Source organism: Pongo pygmaeus, chromosome 4 (assembly GCF_028885625.2).
Source record: "Pongo pygmaeus isolate AG05252 chromosome 4, NHGRI_mPonPyg2-v2.0_pri, whole genome shotgun sequence".
Taxonomy (NCBI): domain Eukaryota; kingdom Metazoa; phylum Chordata; class Mammalia; order Primates; family Hominidae; genus Pongo; species Pongo pygmaeus.
In genome coordinates, this window is record NC_072377.2 from 151,988,397 (window position 1) to 152,013,069 (window position 24,673).

Consider the following 24,673-nt stretch of genomic DNA (forward strand, 5'->3'; position numbering starts at 1 on the left):
GAAGATACTATTTACTTCTCAATTTGGGGCTATTCATTGAGTAGACTGTCAACAGGTTATTGGCTGTTTGAAGATCCTCATTTGTCTGCTAACTATACCTCTATTTTTTTTTCTACATTCACCTGGAAGACATGTCTTCTTCAAGAGCACCTTGACTCTGTCCAGAAGGAGTTCATAATTTTCAACAGAGAAAAGTAAGTAATTCCTGGGAGAACAACAGCTCCGGAAATGGTGGCATGTTTCAGCCAGACTTTACTTGCAGAGAAAATATATTTTTAACATTTTAAAAATTATTTTCTAATTGGGAAAATGATGCAATCTATTATAGAAAATGTAGAAACCTTTTTTGTAAGGTATTTAACATTTTTTAATTGACAAATTAGCCTAGCATCAAGTTTTTGTTTGTGAGAAGGGAAGAGGAATTCGGATTTAAACACTTAAAAATCAAAGCCTTTTAAAAGATTTCCTTGGCTCATGTTTATTTATAAATTATTGGGTTTAATATTATTTCAAAAGCTTAAACCTTTCATTTTCTTTTTCAAAGAATAAAACATCTTTTTTTTTCTTTTTAAGAGTAAAAAGGGACTTTAACAAAAGACAACCAAATCTAGCCTTGGAACAAACCAAAGACCCACAAGATGAGGATGGTCAGAATAACAACTTGTAAAGGCCTCATGTCTTCTTCTTGGGACAATCTCATGCCAGAAACTTCTAATTACATATGTCAAGAAAAGCTGACAGTAGTTCTTGCCACTCCACACATCATGACTTAGAAAATGTGAATGAATATCTTTCAAAAAAGGCAGCACAACACAGTGAAGGGTCCTGGGCCTGAGCTCCTGGGATGTTGTTTCACATCAATCAACTGTGTGATCTAGAGCAAGTCACTTAGCCACTTTCTGTGCTTTACTTTATTTATCTAAAATGAGAGGGTTATACTAGATGAGCCACACCCTGCCTTTTTAGTACTATAGTTGTTATTCTAAACCGCCTTTATTTTTATTTTAAAATTAATATATGAATATAGATTTATTTTTCCACTCCTAATTACACAGTGACAAATGGACAAATGGACACAGGACTCAGTGAGACTTTTCAGACCTCGAAAGTTTCATAAAGTGGTCAGAATTCCCCAGGCTACTTGGATAAAGATAAGGAATTCTGTCAGGGAGGCAAGAATGGAATCAGATTAAAAGTAACAGAGATGGATGAGGGCCTTCCAGTGATGTGCGTGAATCAGCATTAGATCCGCTTATCTCAGCCAGCACAAGCCTGCCGTGCACACCACTTCCCAGTTCCCTCTTCAACAGTGTGAAGTTGGTAACTTGAAATTGGTAATAATGGGAGCATTTACACCATGGAGACCAGTAAATGCTAGTTTTTTCCCTCCTAACAAGCGAATTGCTAAATATTAGCCCACCACTCTCCTTCCAAGAAGCATGTTCCTTGAGGGCTAATTGTCTTCTGAAGATTAGCAGAGACCTGTATCTGGAGAGGATCAGAAATGAATGTCATCACACTGAAAGTATGTCCACCTTGCAGTTCAGAAAAGTTGCATCTTATATGGGGTTTATTGTCTAAGTTAGAAATGAATTTAGAAGATAGTAAAATTTACCATTGAAAAACCCCTTAAATTACCCATAACATATGGGAAGTATCTTTTCTCAGTGAAGCCCAATGCAGTGTCACCTTTCACTAATGAAACAAGTCATTGCTTTTGTTTTGTTTTGACTTAGTTATTTTTATTTTTGGTCTCATTTTGGCTAATACCAGATGAGCTAAAATGTTGAACAAATTATACTTGTTTTTATAGACTAGAATTACTCTTTATTTTCTTTTCAGGCAGAGTGTCGCTCTGTCACCCAGGCTGGAGTGCAGTAGCATGATCTCTGCTCACTACAACCTCTGCCTCCTGGGTTCAAGTGATTCTTGTGTCTCAGCCTCCTGAGTGGCTGGGATCGCATGTGTGTGCCACCATGTGTAGCTAATTTTTTGTATTTTTAGCAGAGACAGGATTTTGCTATGCTGGCCAGGTTGGTTTCAAACTCCTGGTCTCAAGTGATCCGCCCACCTTGGCCTCTCAAAGTGCTGGGATTATAGGCGTGAGCCACCGCACCTGGCCTTAGAATTACTCTTAGAACAGTGGAATGCCCACACATCCAAGACAGGCAAGTTCATAGAGACTAAGGGAACAGTGGTATCATGTCTCCCTTCTCCCTTGTGCTTACTACGAGAATGGCAGGCAGAATTGCCTACTTATTTAAAATATCACTGATGTCTCACTCTTTTTCTTTATATTTTATTTATTGATTTGCCACAAAGTTTAATTCACCTAAGTGAGACGTGCATATGATGTAACTCCACTGTACAGATACACAGATCTTTGCAGAAGAACTATTTTTGGCAACCCATATGCCCCTGGGTAGGGTCAAGAAGTGAACAGGCTTGGTGGGGGATTGTTTTCACCTCTTGGCTACTCAGAGTACCTAAACCTGTCCTTACTTATGGAGAGCATGTGTCACACCAAGATGGCAGTAAGCTGGCAACTGGGAAGACCTGACTGATGCCCATTTGGGAAGCCAGGCAAGTGAAAATGGACTGAAGAAACAGAGATGGCTGTCTTTTATGCAGGGCTTTTCCATAAGGAGGTTACACTGGGGCAACCAAGTATGTGTAGAAAGCCAGAGCTAAACTTCAGCTTGGCATTCACAGTTTTCTCCTCACTGAGCTAATAGGCCCAGAGTTTCGGGCAGAGCTGTGAAATAGCGCTTCTCTAAGAGCAACCATATTATTATTACATAATTAAAAGCTAGCTCTTTTGTTGTTTGTTTGATTCCTTTTCCCTACAGTTCCCACATCATTTGTCTGTGCTATTCTGTTTTTCTCCAAACACTGTAAACTTGAAGCAATTGCCCTGACTCCATTTCAGAGAGGGGGATGTGTTGGAAAGAGCAAGAATAAGAAAGTGACCAGATTCTGCTGCAGTCTGGTAACCCCATGAGTGTCAGGGACTACTTGCATGTTTACTTCTATCCTTCATTTGTTTTGATTCAAGCCTTTGTGTGCTGTGGACTCACCTCCCTAAGTAACCAGGTTCCTGCTCTCACTGTGACCTTGTTTGCATCCTTCCCAAGAAGAGGTTTTGGGAAATTTTCCTGTACTTACACTTACCAAAGAGCCGTGGAACCATTAGGATCTCCACTGTGATGAGAGTTAAGCCATAGTGCCATTTCACACGTATACATTTATGATGGGATGGGAACCCGATACAATCTCTGTAGGCTGAATCCCTAGTTTTATTTCCAGTGAGCTGCTTCTGTGACTGAAGCACCTCTGTGGGCTTTTAGGAACCATGGATGCACAGATGAGAGAGCACAGGCTAAGAGAGTAAGACAGATTTCTAGTGCTAGCCAGGTGAATGACACACAGTGTATTTCAAGTTTGAAAAGCAAAACCATGGTATCTGACAGTGTGGAACAACTGATTGTAATCACCTCCCACCACTGTGCATTTTAAACATGAGAACAAAAACCTTTTCCAAAATTTAAACTTTTCCTAAATCTTTATGGTCATTGCTAGTTGTTGACATCAGATCCTTTGGTTTTATTCTATAACTTGGGCTAAACGTTAATATCCCGCTAGGTGGAACATGTCTCTTCCAGAGTCGTGACAACCGAGGCTCAGAGCTGTGATTTTTAGAAAACAAGATGACTATTAAATCCTTTGGCCTGGTACTCTTGAATCTTTTTCTCCCAGCAGCTTCCCTTGCCTGTATGGAGCGTCTGCAAAGTCTGAGCAGGTTTTGAAGTCCAAGAGCATCCCAGCTATAAGGCTCTTGCACTGTGACAGAGCTGCCCACCTCCAGTACACCCTCAGTGACCTCTAGTAGACGGGTAGGGCAGTCAAACCTGGCAACTTATGCCACAACCCTAATTCCAGGAAGTCGTCTGCTAATGGCTAACCCACTGCCATGGTGGCACTGGTTTTGCCTGAGGTCATTGCTAGGGCAGGAATGAACAGCAACCAGCACAGAGCATTGCTAAATTAATTATGGTAATCTAATTAATTAGTGGCTAGGCTTCTTCTGATAGGAAAGTTTTAACCAGAAACCACTAGATGTTCTATTATCATAGCTTTTGTAGATTGGATGGAAGAATAAGTAGGAAGAAAAAGTATTAATGTAGCTACTAGGGACCAGTGTTGCTGCTTGTGGCTGAGGCAGTAATGCTAAGGCTTTAGCTCTTCAAAAGCTAAACGAAAAGGCACGAAAAGCACTGCAAGCTTGTTTCAGTACCCAATTGTCCCTGTATTGTCTACATAAAATCCTGTTTCCTGCTATCTGTCTGTGATTCCTGTTTATTACAAATTCAGTGTGTCTGACTGATATTAAACACTGATATTAAAATTTCAAACTTCACTTATCTGTGCTGTTGTGAACAGGCAGCTGATCTGGCAGCCCTCGAATGGGAAACAAGTGCTTCTGTTGAGCTGTAGCATATATAATATAAATGTGCCTATGTGTATTAAAATGTCTTCTGTAAACAATGAGCCACTGACCCTTCTTTGTCAGCTGTGTGTGTGTATATGTGTGTGTGTGTGTGTGTGTGTAATTGTTTTCTCCAGAGATAGCATTGGGGGTGCCCAAAGTAACCCGTTCTTATGTCTATTTCCTATTGTGAGGAATGTCCCTTACCAGAAATAATATTCTGTAACAGAGATGATGTTCTGCAACTATGGAATGCAGTATAGCTTACCTGACCCACATGTATAAAAACTAAAAATCCTGACCTCTCTAGTAGTCACATCTCAGGGAACATAGCCCAGAATTCCAGTTTCTGCCTTTCACTATGCCCCTAAGTCCATGGGCAGCCTATGCACCTTTCTTTAGCACTCTGCCTTCCTACCCCTCAACATCCATGCCCCATTCCATATACCAAAGCAGCAGGCAGAAGTTCTAAGGTCCATAACCTGGGACAGAAAGTTAACGGGCAGCTCTGAACTCTTGCAGCTAAAAGCAACCTCTGCTTTAGGAGAGAACAAAGGGAACTGTCACCACCTCTCAGACCCACAGTGGGTGGGCAGCCGGCTCCCTGGGCTTGTCCTGACATAGTAGGCTGTTGTAAGTTTTGTGGCCTCTGAAGTTCTGCACATGAAGTACCCTGTTGTCCAGGTCATGTTAAGTGTCCTGCTGTGTGCCTAGCAGTCATCTGAGCAAAGGGCAGGATCTAGAACTCTTCAGATTCTGAAGAGTACCAGCCTTAAGCATGTGATCTCATTTCCGCAGGTTACTTTGGCCTTTTTATCCCCCATCTCCTGCTCATGGTTGGGGTCTCCTTTGTGACGGGTTGGTGGTAGAAGAGCTGATTCCAGAAAGTTGTTTGGAACCAGAGGGCCCTTGTTAGTCTCCTACTCAGCATTCTCATTCCCCACCTGGTCAACGTGACTCGGCCACTGAACAGCTCCACCCTGAAGGAAGAGATATGAAAGTCAATGTGTATCTTTCACCATTTAAGAAGAAAACCACTTCATGCCTTTCAGACTGCTGCATCCTGAGTTTGTTAAGTGCTGACTATTGCCTTTAAATCCACTCAGATCCTAAACAGAGCTCAGCTGCTGCCTTGGTCATGCGCAGGGAGAGGCGCTTCACCAATCCTGAGTTAAAGCCATAAAATGGGGCTATAAACCAAAGCTTGTTAAACATCAAAACTCGAACTTCAACTGTAAAATAATTAATTCTTTATGCACTTAGAGTAGCTTTTGATTGGGATTCTGAGCTTCTGTGTTAAAAGGTATAATCACTCTATGCTCCTGTATCAAGAGCATTGTTCTATCAAACCAACAGGGGCTCATCACATATAAAAGCAATTAATCAGAAATGGCCATCCCCTGGTATCCCATCTCCTCCCCACCCATACCAACCTCCACATCACCAGGCAAAACATTCATGCCCTGCAAGCTTGTGAATGGTGCCATGGCCACAGCTCTTTTTGCCTTCCTTGCATCCATCCCTCTTCAGTTATCACAAATTGATTTTCTTTGTGGAGTTATTGGGAGTCCATGTTGTTCAGGAGGCTCAGGGGCTAGGTATGTTATCCGGTGTGGCCAATTGGTCCCCTGTGCTCTTCTGGCCACAGTGACTAGGTCAATGGTGAGCACATGCCCCAAGCCAGACTGAATCAGTCTTTTTAGCTGGAACTATTGAGGGACTCTCTCCCTCTTCTGAGGTTACTAAGCAGGTGAAATGAAAACCTGGAGATGCTGACAACCAACTTTGTCCCACATAAAAAGAGCTTTCCTGGCCAGGCATAATCCCAGCACTTTGAGAGGCCGAGGCGGGTGGATTACTTGAGGTCAAGCAGGAGTTCAAGACCAGCCTGGCCAACATGGTGAAACCCTGTCTCTACTGAAAATACAAAAAATTACCCGGGTTGTGGTGGCACATGCCTGTAGTCCCAGCTACTCAGGAGACTGAGACAGGAGAATCGCTTGAACCCAGGAAGTGGAGGTTGTAGTGAGCTGAGATGGTGCCACTGCAATCCAGCCTGGGCAACAGACGGACACTCATCTCAAATAAAATAATAATAAAAAAAGAGCTTTCCTAAGAAGGAAGCACTTACTGAAGGCACACAGGGCCGAAGTGGAAAGAAGCAACGCTCTGATGTCAGGGTCTAGCACTTAGATCCAACTACACTTGAGTCTGCCTGACGGAACTTTACAGTTGCACCAGACTTTAAAATTCCACTTTCCAATTTCCCCCCCGGTAAACTAGTTTAACTTTTGCAATGAAAATATGATCTGCACAACAAATTAGAACTAGATTCAGCAGTGTTTCCCTTAAAAGGGTGTAGTATAATAGGTTTGGTGGGATGCTAAAAGATGGTATGGGATAGAAGGGTTCAGTAGTCAAAAGCTCGAGAACCCTGAATTAGGCAAAGTTTGAAAGACTTCTTTATCACAGGATTTCTCAGAGCGTTCAAGTTGCCGATATGTACCTGAAAGCTCTAAGAAGAGCAGATATAGCAAATGCTTCCGTACACTGATTTGACTCCTTGGGATCCATTTGCTAAAGAATATACTTTGGTATGGGCGTAATTTGAGTTTTTCTTCAAGTCTAGGCTATTGAAAAGAAGCAGAAAATGCTTGCAAAACAATCAAATAGCAAGGCTTTAGGGGAAAGACCAAAAAAAAAAAAAAAAGAAACAAAACCCAAAACAAAAAGCTTTACGGCTCTGTTCTGGACTTAGCTAGATTTATCCCAAATGGCATATAATATTAAATTTGATGATCCACAGAAGAAAAAAACTTACTCATTCTCCAAAGTTTCAAAATGGCCATCAAGCTTGGTGGCCAAAACTAACAACTCAATTTCAAAAATAGAAGCCCCCAATTTTTCTCCAGATAACTCTTTTATCACCAGATCTGCCTGCCCCTCTTACTAACCCTTTCAGTTCTACTGGGCAATTTTAATATTATAGGTGAAAATGCACATCACACAAAGAAGACTGGAGAACAATGTTGGTAATTTCATAGTTATTTTAATAACCAGGTTTACATTAACAGTCACTTGATGAACTTTTTTCTTTAATCTCAGCTAAACTCAAAACACAGTTTTGTTCACGGTTCAAACCAAACAGCTCTTCACGTTCCAGAGCTGCCTCACAGCTAGCACAGATCACGGGAGATTACTGTCTGTCCATACCCACCAGACACAGAACTGAACACCCACACACCAGTTTTCAAAGAGGGAACTACAATGAATGCTGGCTGCCCAGGGCAGCCCATGAGTGTATCTGGGACTCAAGCTGGAGTTTTCCAGGGGAGAAAGCCTGGGAAGCTTGCGGCAAGGAAGTTGGGAATTGCCCACCCTACTGGAAAGGGCTTCTCAGGGATGAGTGGCAATCCAGGCTCAGGTGTCAGCCCTTTGTGGAAACATGACACTCTCAGTATAGATAGTCGTGAAGAACAAGGCTGAGGGATTTTGAAGGAAACCCATTTTCAGGATGACTACAATCCTGCCACTTCTAGAAAACTTAGAAGTAAAAGAAATAGCTCTACTACGGGTAACTGATTTAACAATTTCACAAACACCCTTTCCACTACCCAAGCCCGTGGCCCTCAGAGAGAACCAAGACGGATTGCCATCTGGGTTCAGAGGCAATATGAGGAGGTTGGGGGGATGGCAGGGGCATCCTCAGGGTTGGGGGGCAGGCCAAGGGATGAGATGGCAAAGGACAGCTTGGGAATCAGATAGAAGATCCAGCGTGCCTTCCTACACTTGTATGAGGTGCCAGTGAATTCGAAGAGGGCCAGGACTCACCATAGTTTTCTTTTCCTAAACCTTTTGTATAGGCCTGTTTGATGTGTCTTACGAAACGAAACAAATCTGAATATAAATTTTAAAATAGTGGGAGTTATTCTCGCAATTCCCAGGGATTTCTATGCTTGGAGAGTTAGTAATGGTAAGTGAAGAAAGCGAGGCTTCCTGAGCTCATGTTGTTCCTCCCGAGGGCATTCGGGGGTTGTTCCCAGAGCAAGGAAATCTTGTGCAGAATCAAAGGTTCTGGTGGAATGGTTCACTTCGGAAGTCCCAAGGGCAGTGCAGATGACCAATTTGGCCATGGAAGACTTATCTTCATGGCACAGAGAGCTTGTGCAGGGATGAGTCAGACTCAGGGGCTGAGTAACAGCAGAGCAGAGAGTGCAGAAATGGATGCTCAGAAGCAAGTTTATGTGTGTCTTTTCCTCTATCTGCTGGCTGTGGCTGGTACTGCAACCTATCCCAAAGTAACAGCCTAGTCAATGAGGTATATGCTTCAGATCTGGCAAACTCTCTCTGCACATAAAACTGTTATTCTGAGTTCTCTGAAAGACCCCCACATCTTTGAAGTGTAAATTAAGAGCTACATTTTCCCTTTTACTACATCTCCCTTAAAAGAAAAGCACTACGAGAGCTTTAAAATAGCAAGATTCCCTATTCTAAGGGCAAATAGTCTTTTTTCATGATTTGAACAGAAGGTAGCTTGCTAGGGGAAATCTTGTTCCTTGGCTATCTCCAAATTCCTTTGTAGCCCAGTGTGTACTTTTCTCTGGTCTTCAACTTATTCAAACCTGCAGTCAGAGATAATGGTTTCTCCTAAGCACTTAAAAGGTGTCTGAGGCCTGCTCTTCTCTTCAAAGCACTTAGTACACAGGGTTACAGGTGCTACCACTTGGATTCCCCAGAGCATGGAAGTCTGATCCCAGGTTGAACATATTTCTTCTGAAAATGAGCATCTTGATTCTATAGATTCTTATCTTGCTCACAGGACTTGCTCTAAAACTGAATTTTCAGAAGCGGCATGATATGGAAAGAGATATTCAAACTCTGACAGACAAGGTAGATCGAAGCACCCACACTAATTTCTTTTAGGTGCCCCATGAGGAAGGCTGCATCATGTCACTTCCACTCACTTGGGGAGATTCTAGGACTGAGACACAAAGTTCCCCCAGAGTTTCTGCTAATGGAAGGGGAAACAGATGGTTTGGAATGGAAAGGTGGAACCAGGTCCACAAAATGTGCTCCCTCTGCTCAAGACTGACTTTGGCTTTCCCAAATCCCCACTTGACTTTCATATAAGCTGAGATGACCTATTACAGTAAAAATTAGGGAACACCTAATAAAACCAACTTTCAAAAAAATCCTATTTATCATGGATGTGCCAGGATCAAGAGAATCAAACACAAACTGCCTGTAAGAGAGGCCCTTCATTCTGCCTCATCTGAGCTAAAATCCTAACTTGGGATGCCAGAAGCATGCCACTCTTCTCGGTTTGCAAAGACAGAAGAGTGAGAGGTGACCTCGCCGTGTTTAGAAGGAGGCGTCTTTAAGCTGTGGGCGCCCTCACCATGTGGGCCTGTGCTATGTTCTCAGCTGCTGGCTTTTAAGAGCACCAAAGAGGCAGGGAGGGCAAGAGGAAGAGAAGTGTCATTTGCTCTGTCCCTGCCTGGCCTTCCCAATCCAGGAAAGAGAAGGATTTGAAAGCAACACTAAGAAAGAGGCCTGAGCAAACACTGGCACAATCAAGCAGGTGGAAGAAATGGTTGGGTCTTGGCATTTTAATAAATGTTCAAAGAAACAAAATTTACTCGCAGGGGACGTGACAAAGAACAGAACCCAAAGACTGCCTGCCTTCTCGGCAGACCCTAGGGAGCTGTGGTGATGTGACAGCTGCCACAGCAGCTATCTTCCATAGAAATAACGTACGTCATCAACACAATATACAACACCCCTTCTGCTCACCTGACCCACCCACCTCCCTCCTACATGCCCTACCCCAGCCCCTCTGCACCCTCCACCTTGCTCCAAGCTCCCACCACCCACTCACCCCAAATAACCTGCGTCCCTTTTGTTCATTTCCCTGACGTCCCAGCTTGTCTGTCCCCGTGTCATAAGATGCAGCACTACACACGCTCTCAACACTATGATAGAACAGACTCTTTTACTTTAGTGGCCTGTCTGATTGCATGCATGTAAATGAGGGGAGGGGAGTCAAACAAATCAAGGCTATGCATAAACAGAAAACAAAGCAATATTCGTAAAGCTAGGCAAGCGAGCGTAACATTGGAGAAACATAAGGCTTGAGGCTTATTGATTCTTTAGATCACAACCGTTTGGATTCGCTTTCCTTCTTAAATATCGGTGTACCATTTTGGCTTCAAAACAATCTCTTCTTGCTTCTGCCTCTCTCTTTGAGGAAGGCTTGCTTAACTCAGAGATGTGATATTAGAACGGCCGCCTGGGGGCGCCACAATGCGCTTGCTGGCTGAGCGAACCCCCTCATCCACTTGGGTGCCTATAGTTGGAAATAAATTCCCAGGGGGAAAAAAAAAACAGGGTGGGGGGTAGGGGGTTGCGGGCAAGAGAGAAACTGGGTTAATTTTAAGAGTGCAAGATATGAAGTGCCTTGCTGGCCTCACCTCCCAAGAAACTTCCATTCCAGTCTATCAGGTCTTTTAGACTTTTCTTATGGCCCCGAAAACTAGCCTCTGGTAGGAAAAGCCAAGTTCTTATCTAGATTTCATCTGACCCAGAGCATGATAATAATACTGGGAAGAAGAACAATGACAAGGACATGACACTCATCGTGGCAAGCAATGTTTTAGGTGCTTAACCATTATCTCCTTTAATCCTCACCACCATGGTTTGAGAGAGGTACCCTTATCTGTTTTACAGAGGAGATAACTGAGGTTCTGAAAGGTTAGGTCACTTGCCCAAGATCTCACAGTGTAAAGCAGTGATGGTCAGGTCTTTGTGACAACAGCACAAAAAGAAATTTCAATGTGTGCTTGGGTCTATTCAGAAAGGAGCCTCTAAAAGCTTAAGAATTAAGGTAGCCAGAGAACAACAACAAAAAAAAATGGCAAAAACTTTGAAAAAAATTGCTTATGACTAGCAGAATGTGACCTCTGTCAAAGTTACCTCCAAACTTTAAACTCTTTTCCTTTGTCTTTCTTCCCCTAGGTCTCCCTTACCTCTTTCTCCCATGTTTCTGTTTCTCCCATTCCTTACTTACCCTTTCCTCATATGCTGTAATTTTACCTTTAAATGTCTTTCTTTTCTTGTTATCTTACTTCCTTCACATTTAAATTATTCATTATAGGAATACGAATCTACATTTATTTTTCTCCATTTTAAGACTACTAGTTATGGAGCAACTGAATGATTATTTTCTAATTATATCAGAGAGTTCGTAAAGAATAGGTAAGACTAATCATATGGCTAACACATAGTAGGTGTTCAATCAGTGGTAGCTAGTGTTAGCATTATTATAATTACTAGTAATGGGAGAATATAATAAAAATCCTAGGTTAGAAGATGCTACTACAATTTGAGCATAAAAATAATTTAAGCTATCTTTTAATCTGGACAAATAAAGAAATCATACTATGTTGCATAGCACTCATAGGCTAATGCTGGAAATCACTATCAATTCATAGAGGGGACCAGCTCCCCACCCCTGCCCCCAACCAGGGCTGATCTCTAGACAGAATCAGTCACCACTTAAACCTGGTCTTCAGCCTGACTGCCTTGTCTTACTTTCTCACCAGGACCCCTTGTCAATTCAGGGAACCTTCCTGCTTGCCCCAGTAACCTTCTCCCTAAAGTTGACACCAGTGCTGGGCTGGAAAACTCCTTAAGGTTGAGTTCTCAGGAACACCCTGTGGCCTCAGAACATTGATCTTCCCCTTCCCCCTTCTCTTATCTTTTGATAAGCCTGTCCCACTCACCTGACAGGCTAAATCCCGACTGATGAAGATTCCTCACGGGTGGGTTCGGCCGAGTAGGAGAGCCCCGAGCAGAGCCTGCAGGGGTGCCACCTTTGGGGGTGGTGGTCAGGTCAAACACAGGCCCATCGTACATGCCCCTCGGGACAGCATGCAGGTCTGCCATCTGCAGCCAGAGAAGAGCATGTCACCATTCATTCATTCAGCATTTTAGGGTCTGTTCTAGGTATCATAAATATATTAGTGAATACAGTGTGTCGTGGGAGCCAGGAATTAATAATAATAAAGATAATTTGAGGAAGGGAGAAGTAGTATAAAATAAATAAAGGAGGATGTGATGATAGAGTGACAATGGAGGTGGTCAGTGAAGGCCCTTCTAAACAGACGAGCTTCAATCTGAAGGATCAAAGGACGTTGCTATGGGGTTGGGGTTGCCAGAGGGAGGAGGCTGGAGGGATACCGGGGAGTGGTGTGGATGACAGCGAAGCCAGCAAAGAGAAGAGCAAGGGCAGACAGCTGAAGTGGGAATGATTATGAAATAGAAGAACAGCAGTACAGCTGGAGCAGAGGGATCGGAAGGGTAGGTCATGACATGAGGTCACAGGTCCTGGCCGGGATGGGATCACATGGGAGCTCCACCCTCACACTCTTCAGCACACACCAGGGTGGGCAGGCCTTGAAGTGAGTGTCTGTGGTCTGACCCACTGACCTCTGCCTGTGGCTGTGAACTTGCCCTGGGACTGTGGAGCCAGCCAGCAACTTCCACCCAGCACATGCTCTGCTAGGCCTTGTGCCAGGCACTAGGGCCTTTGGCCATGGGAAACACGGTACCTCCCGCAAAGGGGCTTACAGAATACTAGACAAACACTGCAAGACCACCCATTGCAGCGGTACACAACCTCCACCCATTTCTTAACTTTGGCCAGAGGGGAGGCAATGAGGACGTGCTGCCAGAGGAGCCTGACCGTGCAGGATGGATCATCACAACAAGTCCTGTCAGAGCCTCCTTCCCTGTTAGTGACTCAAGTGACAGCACAGAAGCCGAGCCCATCAAATGTGCAGATGCTAACGATTCTGGTGATGTGATGACTGTTATCTGTACTCCCCAAAACCAAGAACTCTACATCATCAACACTTCCCTGGTTTCAGAATCTAAATCACACTCAGAAATAAAGGGTCAATACTGGGGAAGTCTCCTTCTCTATTAGGCCCAAACTGGAGTGTGGAGCTCAAATTCCACAATCCTAGGGTAGGGCTAATACACACACACACAGACACACACACACACACACACATATATATATACACAAACACATATATATACATATATATGTATATGTGTGTGTATATATATAGTGTGTGTATAAAAAGTACAATACAATAAATACAATAAATATAAATATGTGAATATATTTATTTATATGCATTTTTATTTATTTTTAATTATATTTATTGTATTGTTAACAATAAATACAATACACAATACAATATAAATAGATAAATGTTGATATATTTATATATTATTCTGTATTTATATATTAAGTATATATAAATATAATACATATATTGTAAATATATAATTTCTCTGCACCTCCATTTTTTATACACATGCACACATTTGCACACATGTATGTATCTATAGACCTATACATATACACACATATCTCTGTGTGTGTTTATATATAAAATCAGAGAAACAAATAAAATTTTATTGAAAATACAGTAGCTAAAATGTTGTAAGTGTTTGCCCCTGTGGAGCAACACTGGACAGAAAGAGACAGGGATGTGTCGGTGTAGATTCTTGGTTCTCACCTTCAGACTTTAAGAGTAATTTTTTTAAAAAAAAAATACACCGGCCTTATTTTGAATTATTTGAATTTAAATTACTTTCAATAAAAGTACTATAGAAATGTGAGAAAAGTCATTTGGGAAAAAAAGCTCTCTTTGAACAAAAGTTTTCAACACCCTCTTTAATAGTACATTAAGTCTGTGTAGTTGTTCTTGGGGACAAGACTGTCACTGAATTTCTCTGTGAGAATCTAGAGATCACAGTGCCCTGTGTTCATGGTTACTATCTCTGAGCTTGAATGGGACACAAAGCCCCTGCACCACCTCGGAGCTCCCCTGCTTTTTACCTTCCTCCGTGCTTTAATGCGCTTGTAGACATAGTCGGAGAACGGGCTGCAGGGGATGAAGCGGCCAGCCCCCTGGGTCACGTGCAGGTTGCCATCTTCCAGCATGATCTTGCCCTGGCAGATGACAACCAGAGGAGCCCCACGCAGCTCCATCCCTTCAAAGATGTTGTACTCTGCAGCCTAGAGGCAGGGGTGAGGAGCAAAGCCACAGTAAGGGTATAGAAAGAGGAGAAAGAGGAACGTACCTTCTCTCCTTGAGACTTTCAGTGTTATTTGCTGCTGATTCACCAGGTAAGCCAGGAAAAGCTCACCGTGCATCTGCAAGCATCCAGTGGGTAGAAGGCACCAGAGACAGATTTGCTAAGAAAAGACTAAACTTCCTAGCAAAAAGAAGTGTCCGGTCTTTAATAAGGTCCTCAAGTGGAAGTCAACTTTTGTTTTGGGTAGTGTTCAAAGAGAAGCAGGTTAACTATCCAGGATGCTGTACATCACTGTCTTGTATTGAGCAGGTGGGCAGAAAGGTTATGTGGCCTTTAGGTCCCTCTAGCTCCAAATTAAATAACATGAGATGACACAATATTTAAGCAAAGGCCATTGCCACCAAAAATGGGATTTCTCCCTACCTCCTTCATTTACTCAACCAGCAAGAGGCATTACTGTACTGCCAATAATTAAGAACATCAGTTTAGAGTCAGCTTGTCTGGGTTTCAATGCTAGCTTCACCATTTGCTTGCTGCACAAATTATTTAATTTTTCTGTACCTCCAATTTTTAATCTATAAAACGGAGGATAATAGTCCCTACCTGTAGAAGACTACTATGGAAATCCAGTGAATTAAAAGCACAGTGCCTGAAACGTAAGTGCTTAAAAATATTAACTATTTTTAACAATAGTGTCGAACCCGTTTCTGTTAGGTACTGCACTTTAATTATCATCCTCCATGTGAAACTCATCGTGAGGAAGTCATCAGTGCTGTTTACCAGTTATTTCCTATTCTTTCTCTTTCCAGGCACAAAGGATCATTGCATGTCCTGACTTCCGGAAGTTAGGTATGGCCACAGGACTGGCTAAGACCAGTGCCGTGTGAGAGGCAGTGACGTACACCACATCTAGGGGAAGCTTTCAGAGCCGGTAGACCATTCACCAGGTCACGTTCCCCTGTCTCAGCAATCATGAAAACATATGTAGAGAGGGAGCCTCTGTTGGCCTCTGTCCCTGAGTGACTGGAATGGGCAGAGCCCATCTGCTTTGGAAAGCAGGAGAAACAGTTGAGGTTTTGAGCCACTGAGATTTAGGGGATGGATTATTATTGCAACCCGTCCTAGTCTAACTACCCTGGCACACCACATAAACACATTTCTCCTGACCAAGTTCCTCGCATGCATTCTCCATTCTACTCCACTCCCACCAGAGCAGGCCTTACAGACTGGTGGTTCTTGGCAGAGACGATCTTCACAGCATCTGGATCCCAGATGACGAGGTCGCTGTCAGAACCCACAGATATTCTTCCCTTGCGGGGATACAGGTTGAAGATCTTGGCAGCGTTTGTGCTTGTCACAGCCACAAACTGGTTTTCATCCATTTTCCCTGTGGCCTATTGAAATATAAGAAATTATATCTATATCTATAGCTATAGCTACATATATATCAATTCAGGGCTTCTGAACTCAGAGAAAGACAACCCACAAAGGCATAGAAATACAAAGATGAGCCACCTGAAAAGCTGGTGAGCTACAGAACCTCACTCAGCAAGCTCGAATTAGCTGGGCTGTCGTGACTACTCAGGCAAAATGGTCAAACACATGGTTTAAGATAGAAGTTACTGCCCCTGAAGTATGCATTTTTTTCTATGTGTTCTTACATTTACTTACTCATTTTCTTCTTCTAATTTCAAAAAGGATTATAGAGAGTTCACAGTAAAAACAAATGTGATTATAATCCCATCCTTTAGATATGTATTTGTGTTTGCATATGTTGTATGCATAGAATAAACACGAAAGAACCTCTCCCAAATGATAACAATGGGTTCCCTGGGTTGTGGAATTGAGATATTTTTGTTTTCTTTCAAGTGTGTGCTTGTCTGTAGTTTCCAAATATTCTTTACTGAGCATGTGTCATGTTGGTAATTTAAAAATATATATTATCTTGGAACTATTCTAAATAGTGCCAGGATAAATATATACGTACTGCTCTGCGGTATATGAAAAAAGAAACACTATGTAAGAGAACAGACAACAACATTTATATTTTCCCTCTTTTCAAACCAAAAAGTCTCTTTACAGAAAGAATTGAGTTTAAAACCTAGCTTTGAGCTTCCTGGGAGCAAAGAAGAAAAAGAAAACTCAGTGAAATCACACTGTGTAGATTAATGAGGTTTTAGTATACATAACCCTGATAAGAATGTTTTTAGGATTTTTAAAATGAAACATAGAGGAGTAATCAACTTAATAATGAGATAATTATTGATTTTACTAAAATCTTTGAGAGAGTCTTAATTTGAATAGCTATTTCTTTAGTCAGTCCTTGTGATGTGAACAAGGAAAATACAACAGGCCACTTGCCAGAAGACATTTAGAGACAATCACTTGTATCGCCTGAATGACCACATGCCCTCAGTACAGGGCGTCCTTGATAAGCAAGATGACTTTGGTCTAGACACAGACTCATTGCTTATCATTTCAAAGCATTATATCCAGTTCTTTCAAAAGAAGTCATAAAACTATCCAAACCAAAAGAATTAACTCACTATTATTTTAAGTACAGGCTATTCATACACTCAGATGAAGGAGTTGCATGTCTGGTTCCTAGTCCTAACAGTCTAGATAAGGAAGCCTCCTTCAGAATGCTAGGCCTTAGGATTCATCACACTAGAAGGAAATTTTCCACATTGCCTGAGCCACATGGTTCCAGAGACATCTCAGCAAGTACGAGATCTCATCTGCACTCGCAGTGTCACCAGCCCACCTGGTGGCAGGAGGTTCTGATCTGGCCCATGGATGTTTTGGCCCTGGCCACCCTCCCATGACCTCCATGCCTTACCACAGCCTTGTCCCAGATGACAGACATCCGCTCCTCCACACCATTGGTGCCCTCAGGAATGGCTGTGAAGTTGTCCTTCCCGATTGCTTTCTGGGCAGTGCTGAAGGTGCAGTGGGCACTCCCAGATAGCTGCAGATCCCCGCTGGCAAAGGAGAAAAGCTCCACATGAACAGGGGAGATGGCTGGAGGCACACTGGGAGCTTAGAATCTTGTGTCTATGTGAGGGTTTGGACTCTGACTATTTGGGTTTGGAATCCCTCCTCTACTCTTACTAGATATATGAGCTTGGATGAGTTTATTCCCCTCCCTGGGCTCAGTTACCCCATCTAGAAAGTGAGGGGGTGGGATTAGATCATCTCTTTTGTAGCAAAATAAAATGGACTCAAATAAGCAATGTCATGATCCTACATGTCTGCTGAGGGCAGCAACAAAGAAGTCTCCCTATAATTTTGATTGTCATCATGACCAACTATTTGAACTTAAGCAAATGATTTAGCTTCTCTGACCTTCAGTTGCTTAATATGTAAATGATGATAAGAGTGCCTCACTCATAAAGTTGTTACGAGAAACAAATGAGATTGTGAGTGTAGTCTTACCATAGAGCTTGGCACATAATAGGTGTTAACTGCTATTACCATTAATAATATTATGACTGTATTAATGTTTAAAATAGGATGGGGAAGAGCCTGTTTTCTACGCTCAGACTGTAAAAGAATTCCCAATACACTGTTCACACTGCAGACTCTGGTCAAGTTGATAGATGGGACTGCTCCTGTCCTCAACCCAGCTGGCCCCAAGAGATGTTTTCACAAAACGCCGGCTGCTGGGCATTCCTGCACCAACCTGGCCAGCAAGGAGTTGATGTAGTCTGGAGTAGTTGGGTCAGGGCTCAGGGGTGGGGATGTCACAAATGCAGCCGCCTTGGCCCAGTTCTTGCTCCAATAATGGGTTCCATCTATGCCGAGGCTGGCAGTGATGGGCTCACCAAAGACTACATTTCCTAGAAGGGGCAGGAAACAGACAAGGAGTTAGCATAAAGTGTATGCTGCACTGGGCCCAGCCTATTTAATTCAGCTCCTAAGCCTACCCAGGACTGTGTCTCAGAGTCAGACTGACCTGGGTTCAAGTCCATGTTCCCACCTTTTTAAAGCCCCTGCTTTCCTATCTGTTAAATGTGACCAAGTTTGTATTCCCTAGATTAAAAGAAGCCATTGGTTGTTAGATGCAGTGTTAATTCTCAAATTTTGAGGCAAATTAAAATTTGAGGCAAAAGAAAATAAAATATACATATTGATTTCAAGATTCATCCTCATTTCAGAAATACTAAAACGCTCCAGTTCTTGCTCTAGTAATGGGTTCCATGTATACCAAGGCTGAAATAGATATACTCTGAAATTGATGAAACAAGATGATGTCTACTTCTTAGGCTTGTGAAAATGAAAAGATATGGCATATGTGAAGCATCTGGCACCTAGAGGATGTTTGGTAAATATCGCTTTCTTTACCTGTTACTCCTTCCCACGGTAGGGGCCCAAAGTCTCAAATGTGCACCCACCACTGTGAATTGCTAGATCCTCCCATTATAACGATATGCTTTGGTTCCACAAAGTAAAATCCATTCTTGTGGATTAGAGACTCTCATGATTTTTTTTTATCATGTTTGTTACTCCTAACATAATGACTTGCTAAAAGTCACCCAATAACCTAGGACACATCAAATATGAGACTAGCTTCTTGGATTCTGCCTCAAAAATTAGAGGCCTAACTACCCAAACCATGGAGAGGGGATAAAGGCTATTGGAATCTACACTGATCTAAGCTGTTTAGCTTCTTTAAGAAGAAGGAATAGTGATATAGAAAGCAAATGCTAGCTCATAGCTAGGTGGTTGGCACCAAGTTTCTCTATGCCAAAATCTGGGGCCAAAGCTACCCTATACACAGCCCTGCACTTCTTTAACTTTGGTCCTCCATCTTCCACAGTCAAATTCTCCACAAGTTTGCACTCTATGGCCAGGATTACAAATAGGTTTTGCCTTGTTTCAACTCCATTCAATTGGTAATGGTTGCCTAGAATTCCATGAAGGGAAGAATTCTAATAATGCTTGGGGTCTCAGTAGAAAAGACTCATGATTAATTAGTAATGTCTGCCATGGGCAAAAGAAGGAAGCGATGGCAATGATTCACATTGAACAGCCCTGCTTTTGGGGGTGAGAGCAAAAAAATCCAAGTGATGAGAATTCAAGAGCTCTCCAAAAATACTTACACACTAAAGGATACAGGACCATAAAGATATGAAGAAATGAAAGTCACAGCAAGCACTCAACTACTATTGAAAGAAATAGAATCTTAAAAGTGGAAGAACTCTCCCTCTGGACTATGTTTAGCACGGAAGAGTAAAAGAAGCTAAGATAGTAATTACACCTAGATTTGAATACCAGCTCTCCCAGCTGGGAGATCCTGGACAAGTTGTGCTGCAATTTCATCTGAAAAAGGGCATTTCTGAGAAACGCCTATTTCTCAGAGTTCTTTGAGAATTCCACACAATAAAGAAATTAAAGTATTTATCTCAGTGCAGGGCACATAGCTGTTCCTCATTAAATTGTAGCTTTCTAATATTAATTCTGAGCAGCCATACAGTTAAAGAGCCCTGATGACTGGTGACTAAACACACTGAGACTTCAACCATATCCTGCTCAGGAAGGAAGTGCCAACCCTGCTACACTTTGTCTTGCTCAGAATGCTCTTGAGTGTTTCCCTGAGAATGACGGTCCATGAGTTGTTTACTGACTTCAATCTCAGCAGCCAGTTTTTCATCCCTGAAATAATACCCCCATTCCACCCCGGAGACACAGCTGTACTAGTTCTGCTCGCCAGAGAATCATGAGCCAAAAGGCTCAGGGTTAGGAATTTTTCTCCATGAAGTTTGAAATAAGACCAGCATATAACTAAAACACCCTGTCCCGAGCGGCCCCTAGGTCACCCTAAGAATGGGTCCCGGGCAGAATGCAGCCTCAGCAGAGGGCATGAGGGTGGTGGGTGGTCACAGTTGGCAGGAGTGTGTGTGTGTGGCACTGGGTGAGGGCAGAAGGAGTTCCTGCACACTTCTTTTTCTTTTTTTGCTTTTCTCCAAGAATGAGTGAGGAGCACTGGGCTGCTTTCCTGGTTCTTGCCCAATGACTCATACCCAGTGGAGCAACCACGCCATGTCAGTTGAAACTTCTAAAAGCTAAGGAGAAAACAGCAGGCCTACGAAGAACAGAGGAAGGAAGGAGGTGCCCCAGAATCTGTCAGCTAGGAAGGGTGTCTAGACAATGTGAAAGCCTTCCCTCTTGTAAGAAAAATAGGGTCACCCTGTGCCAGAAGGCCAGGCAGCTGAACATTCAGCCATCAGCATCAGCTGAGACTATTTTTAGCTACCGCAGTCACTCACACGTGGAGTTTCACAGGCCAGTTTTGTAGATGAATCACCATCTTCACAGGCCAGTTTTGTAGATGAATCACCCATCTTGGGCCTCTCCACTACCAGAATGGCCACTGGCACGCAGCAGTGGCAACCACATCACTGGGCCTGGTAAATCCTCTCACAACCCAACGCAGAGCCACACATCTGCAGCTTCTCACCTGCACTCGTCCCTTACCCAGCCTCACAACTGAGCCCACAAGTCTGACACTGAGGATGAGAACCAGAAACAGAAAAGAAAGCTCTGAAAACTTTAGCTAAGCACAAGGCAAGCTAAGGAAGACCAAGTTAACACCAGTGGAGAAAAGAAGCAGAAGTCAACAGGGAACAGGGACACAGCCAGGGTCGTGAAGGCCACGGTGGCCAATATGCTTTGGAAACCCACTCAACCCCTTCTCTAAAATAACTTGTGCTAGTCTCAGTGGCTCAGGAGGTGTGACCTGCATCTGCACTGTAGCCTCAATCCTGGCCAGATTATATCATCCCCAGGGTGTTTACTGGTCCAGGGATGAGCACATGACCCAAGCCAGGCCAGTCACAGTGCTCCTAGGGACTTTTGCTTGACCTGCTGGAAAAGGTGTATTTTACTTTCCCATCATGCTCTCTGCCAAAAATTGAGGACAACAGGTGCCTCTCAGCATCTATTCTGTGAGTGTTCATACTGAACATAAACCAAACAGAGGAAAGAGAGCCAAGAAAGGAGTAAGCGTGACAAACCCCTAATACCATTGTTGAGGCCCCTCAATCTAGCCATACCTGAAACACCTACAATCGGTTATTCACTTGTGTTTGTTTAAGCCAGTTTGAGTGGGATCTTTGAATTTTGCACCCAATTTAATCCTGATATGTCCGTTTATAAAACTCAGACAAGATGAACTGAAAATCAAAGATCAAGGGGAGAAGGAAGATGCACAAAGTCTCAGAAGAACTGGTTCAAGCTGTGTCATCTTGGACAACTCACCTAACCTTCCTGAGCTTCAGTTTACTTAAACGCCAAGTGGGAGAAATCCCAGGATCCTCCCATCCACACAGGATGTGGAGAGCGGCTTCCTAGGGAGCAAGGCAATGAGCAAAGTAGGCACCATTTATATTACACAGGACAACCAGAGAGGGAAGGAGCCACACAGTGCCACCAGGGGCTCCGAGATCTTGGAAACACAAATCACCTTTTTTCCTGGCTTGTGAGATGAGGTCAGCTGCACTCTTGCTCATGACCTTTGTGACGTAGAGAGGGCAATTGGTTTGGCTGGCAATGGTGATGGCACGAAACACAGCCTCAGCTTCCAGCTGCAAGAAAAAGTTTCCAGAAGTCAATAGGAACATGAACCTCTCAAACTGGTGGCTCCCACCTCCACGAACTGTGAGGATGCAGTGCTGCACAGAGGTTATGGATAATCTTGGCAGGATCTGGAATTAGATAGCCTATATCCACATCTCAGATCTACCACTTCCTAACTGTGTCACTTTACTCAGCTTCCCAGTGCCTCTATCCCTCACTAGTAAAATAGTATAGCACAGCGTTGTCATCTGAGAGCAATGCCCGGCAGAGGGTAAGTACTTTTTCCTTAGCCTCTGTGGTTATCACAAAGGTGACATCTGAATGAAAGCCTTTGCTCCTCAATCTTCTCAGGACAGAATCTCTGGGCAAACACAATAGCAAACCATTATGTCTAAAATAACCAGCCTAGGCAGTTAGGCATCATGGTTCCTCAAATCCTTTCCTGCAGCAGTAAGTAGTCAGCAAAGGGTTAATTCTAGGAGGCATTTCTTACAAAAATAATTCCCAGGTTTCTCAACACAAAGACTTGTTTTATTATTGATCTCTCCCATCTTACCCTAATGTAGAATTCATGTTTTCAAATATGCTAACCAATCCAGTGGCATTTATTAAGTAAGAAATTAGAAGTTTTCCCTTATTTTATTAACAAAGCAGGGTCTGAGAGCTGAGTGTCTCTCAGATGGCCTGGTTCTGAGTCCTGGTTCTGACACTTATAAACTAGGTGATCTCGGGTACACTGCACAACCTCCCAAAGCCTCAGTTTCCTTGTCTGTAAATTGAGGATAATAGGATCTGACACGTCGGGCTGTGGTGAGGATTAAATGAGTTCATCCTTGTAAAGCAGTTAGCTCATTCCTAATGGGGGAACAAGGTAAGTGCCCCTTGAGGGTTGGCTACTGATATTATTGTTGATGATATTTTCTAACCAGTTGGGGGTCTGTGTTACTCTCAAGTGGTCTACTCTCAACTTGTGTGAGTTAGTCCAATTCAGCACAGAGCAGAGACTTTGACATTCTTCCATTCAATTGGCAACAGTTCCTTTTTTTATGGATATGACATTCTGGTTAGCCTGTGGAGCCTAACACTTAAAAAAATACCAAAAATAGCTTGCAGATGCCCAATGGCTGTATAATGCAAACCAGTCACTGCCCATAGTGGGTGTAGCTCAGCAGACAGACTCTAAGAACTTGGCTGGCTGAGCTGGCCTCCCCCAAGCTGCACTTTATTCCATGTGGATGGGACCTTGGAGGCCCCTGGTCATATGTGAATATGGACACCTTCCTGAAGCACCCAGAATTTTGTACTCTGGAGCAGCTGTCTCTATGCCTGGGGTCCCAGCTCTCTGAACAGCATCACTTGAGGTGGTGTCTGGGTATGCTTGAATTGAAGAGGGGCTGGCTCCTCCTGTGCTCACTCCTCCCCCTTCACACCTATGCTGACCACTTCAGCTCCCCCAGGACCTCTGTCCTGGTCCCTTTGATCTCATTCCTCCCAAGCACTACAGGTTTTTCAGCACTTTGACAACATGACTATCTTTGGAAGGTTACATCACCCTCCAACTTCACCCAAAAGGCCTTCCACGGCTATAGAGATTTGCGGCTGAGAGGCTTTTTTACTAAAAAGGAGACAGGAATAAGGAGGAGGGTGGGGTGGTAGGGCTAAGGGGAGGTTGAAAAAACAAATCAAGGAACAAAAATAGACTTTGCTCTGAAATCCCCTGGCTGCTGCTGGAAATCCGTCTTGCCAGCACATCTCCACAGTGACCAGCATTTAAGAAAAACTTCAGAAACAATGCTGATTACCCTGGTCTCTTCATGATGAGTAAACCATTTTCCAGTCCTTCAAGTGTGATCAGCCAGGGGCTTAACCTCTCTGATCTCCAGCTTCTTTACCTGCGCAACAATGCCAACCACACAGAGCAGTGGCAGCGAGAACTGAGATAATGTATGCAATCAGCACATACCAGATGTATGCATTCCATAGAAGTGACCTAGTATTATTAAGGAGACAGACTTCAGGGATGCTGTATGTGACTGGAACCCTAATCACAAAATTATAAATTATTTAAATGGCAATAAAAATATCACTAGATACAAAGGAGTTTCTGAGGTGCTGATAATCTGTTTCCTTCTATGGGTGCTGGTTATACTAGTGTAACTAATGTAACACTAGCTAAGTGTATCTGGTTTGTGAAAATTCATTGCCTCCTTAGGATAGAAACTTTTTTTCTATATGAGTTCTATTTATATTTTAAATAAGACTCTAAAAGAGACGGGATATGGGAATGCAATCATTTCTGGTTATGATTCCCTCTTCTCCCTGTTGTAGGGTTTGGAATGACAGGACAGAAACAGGATTCGCTTCACTGATATGGAGGGCCTTGACTTTGCTCCAGGTGCTAGACCCAGACTGCCCTTCCAAAGCCAATGTGCTTTCAGGTACATGGGCAGCCAATTCCCAGCTCTGTGCTCCGTGCCAGCAGGTGAAGCTGCTGAC

The 24,673-nt window shown here is 43.1% G+C and overlaps 2 protein-coding genes across 2 annotated transcripts in view; one reads left to right on the plus strand and one right to left on the minus strand.

Annotated features, from left to right (window-relative positions):
- STK32A (serine/threonine kinase 32A) overlaps positions 1 to 5,444 on the plus strand; it is a 153,120-nt gene extending 147,676 nt beyond the window's left edge. The window contains exons 12-13 of the mRNA XM_054488342.2: positions 130 to 194; positions 574 to 5,444. Coding sequence (XP_054344317.1) covers positions 130 to 194; positions 574 to 667 — 159 coding nt within the window. The 3' untranslated portion in view covers positions 668 to 5,444. The remainder of the gene's footprint in view (positions 1 to 129; positions 195 to 573) is intronic.
- Positions 5,445 to 7,515: 2,071 nt separating this feature from the next.
- The window catches only part of DPYSL3 (dihydropyrimidinase like 3), a 120,440-nt gene continuing 103,282 nt past the window's right edge, over positions 7,516 to 24,673 (minus strand). Inside the window, exons 8-14 of the mRNA XM_054488339.2 lie at positions 22,065 to 22,185; positions 18,282 to 18,438; positions 17,439 to 17,580; positions 15,823 to 15,993; positions 14,400 to 14,579; positions 12,268 to 12,430; positions 7,516 to 10,832 (exon numbers count right to left, since the gene is read on the minus strand). Of these exons, the coding sequence (XP_054344314.1) occupies positions 10,744 to 10,832; positions 12,268 to 12,430; positions 14,400 to 14,579; positions 15,823 to 15,993; positions 17,439 to 17,580; positions 18,282 to 18,438; positions 22,065 to 22,185 (1,023 nt within the window). The 3' untranslated portion in view covers positions 7,516 to 10,743. The remainder of the gene's footprint in view (positions 10,833 to 12,267; positions 12,431 to 14,399; positions 14,580 to 15,822; positions 15,994 to 17,438; positions 17,581 to 18,281; positions 18,439 to 22,064; positions 22,186 to 24,673) is intronic.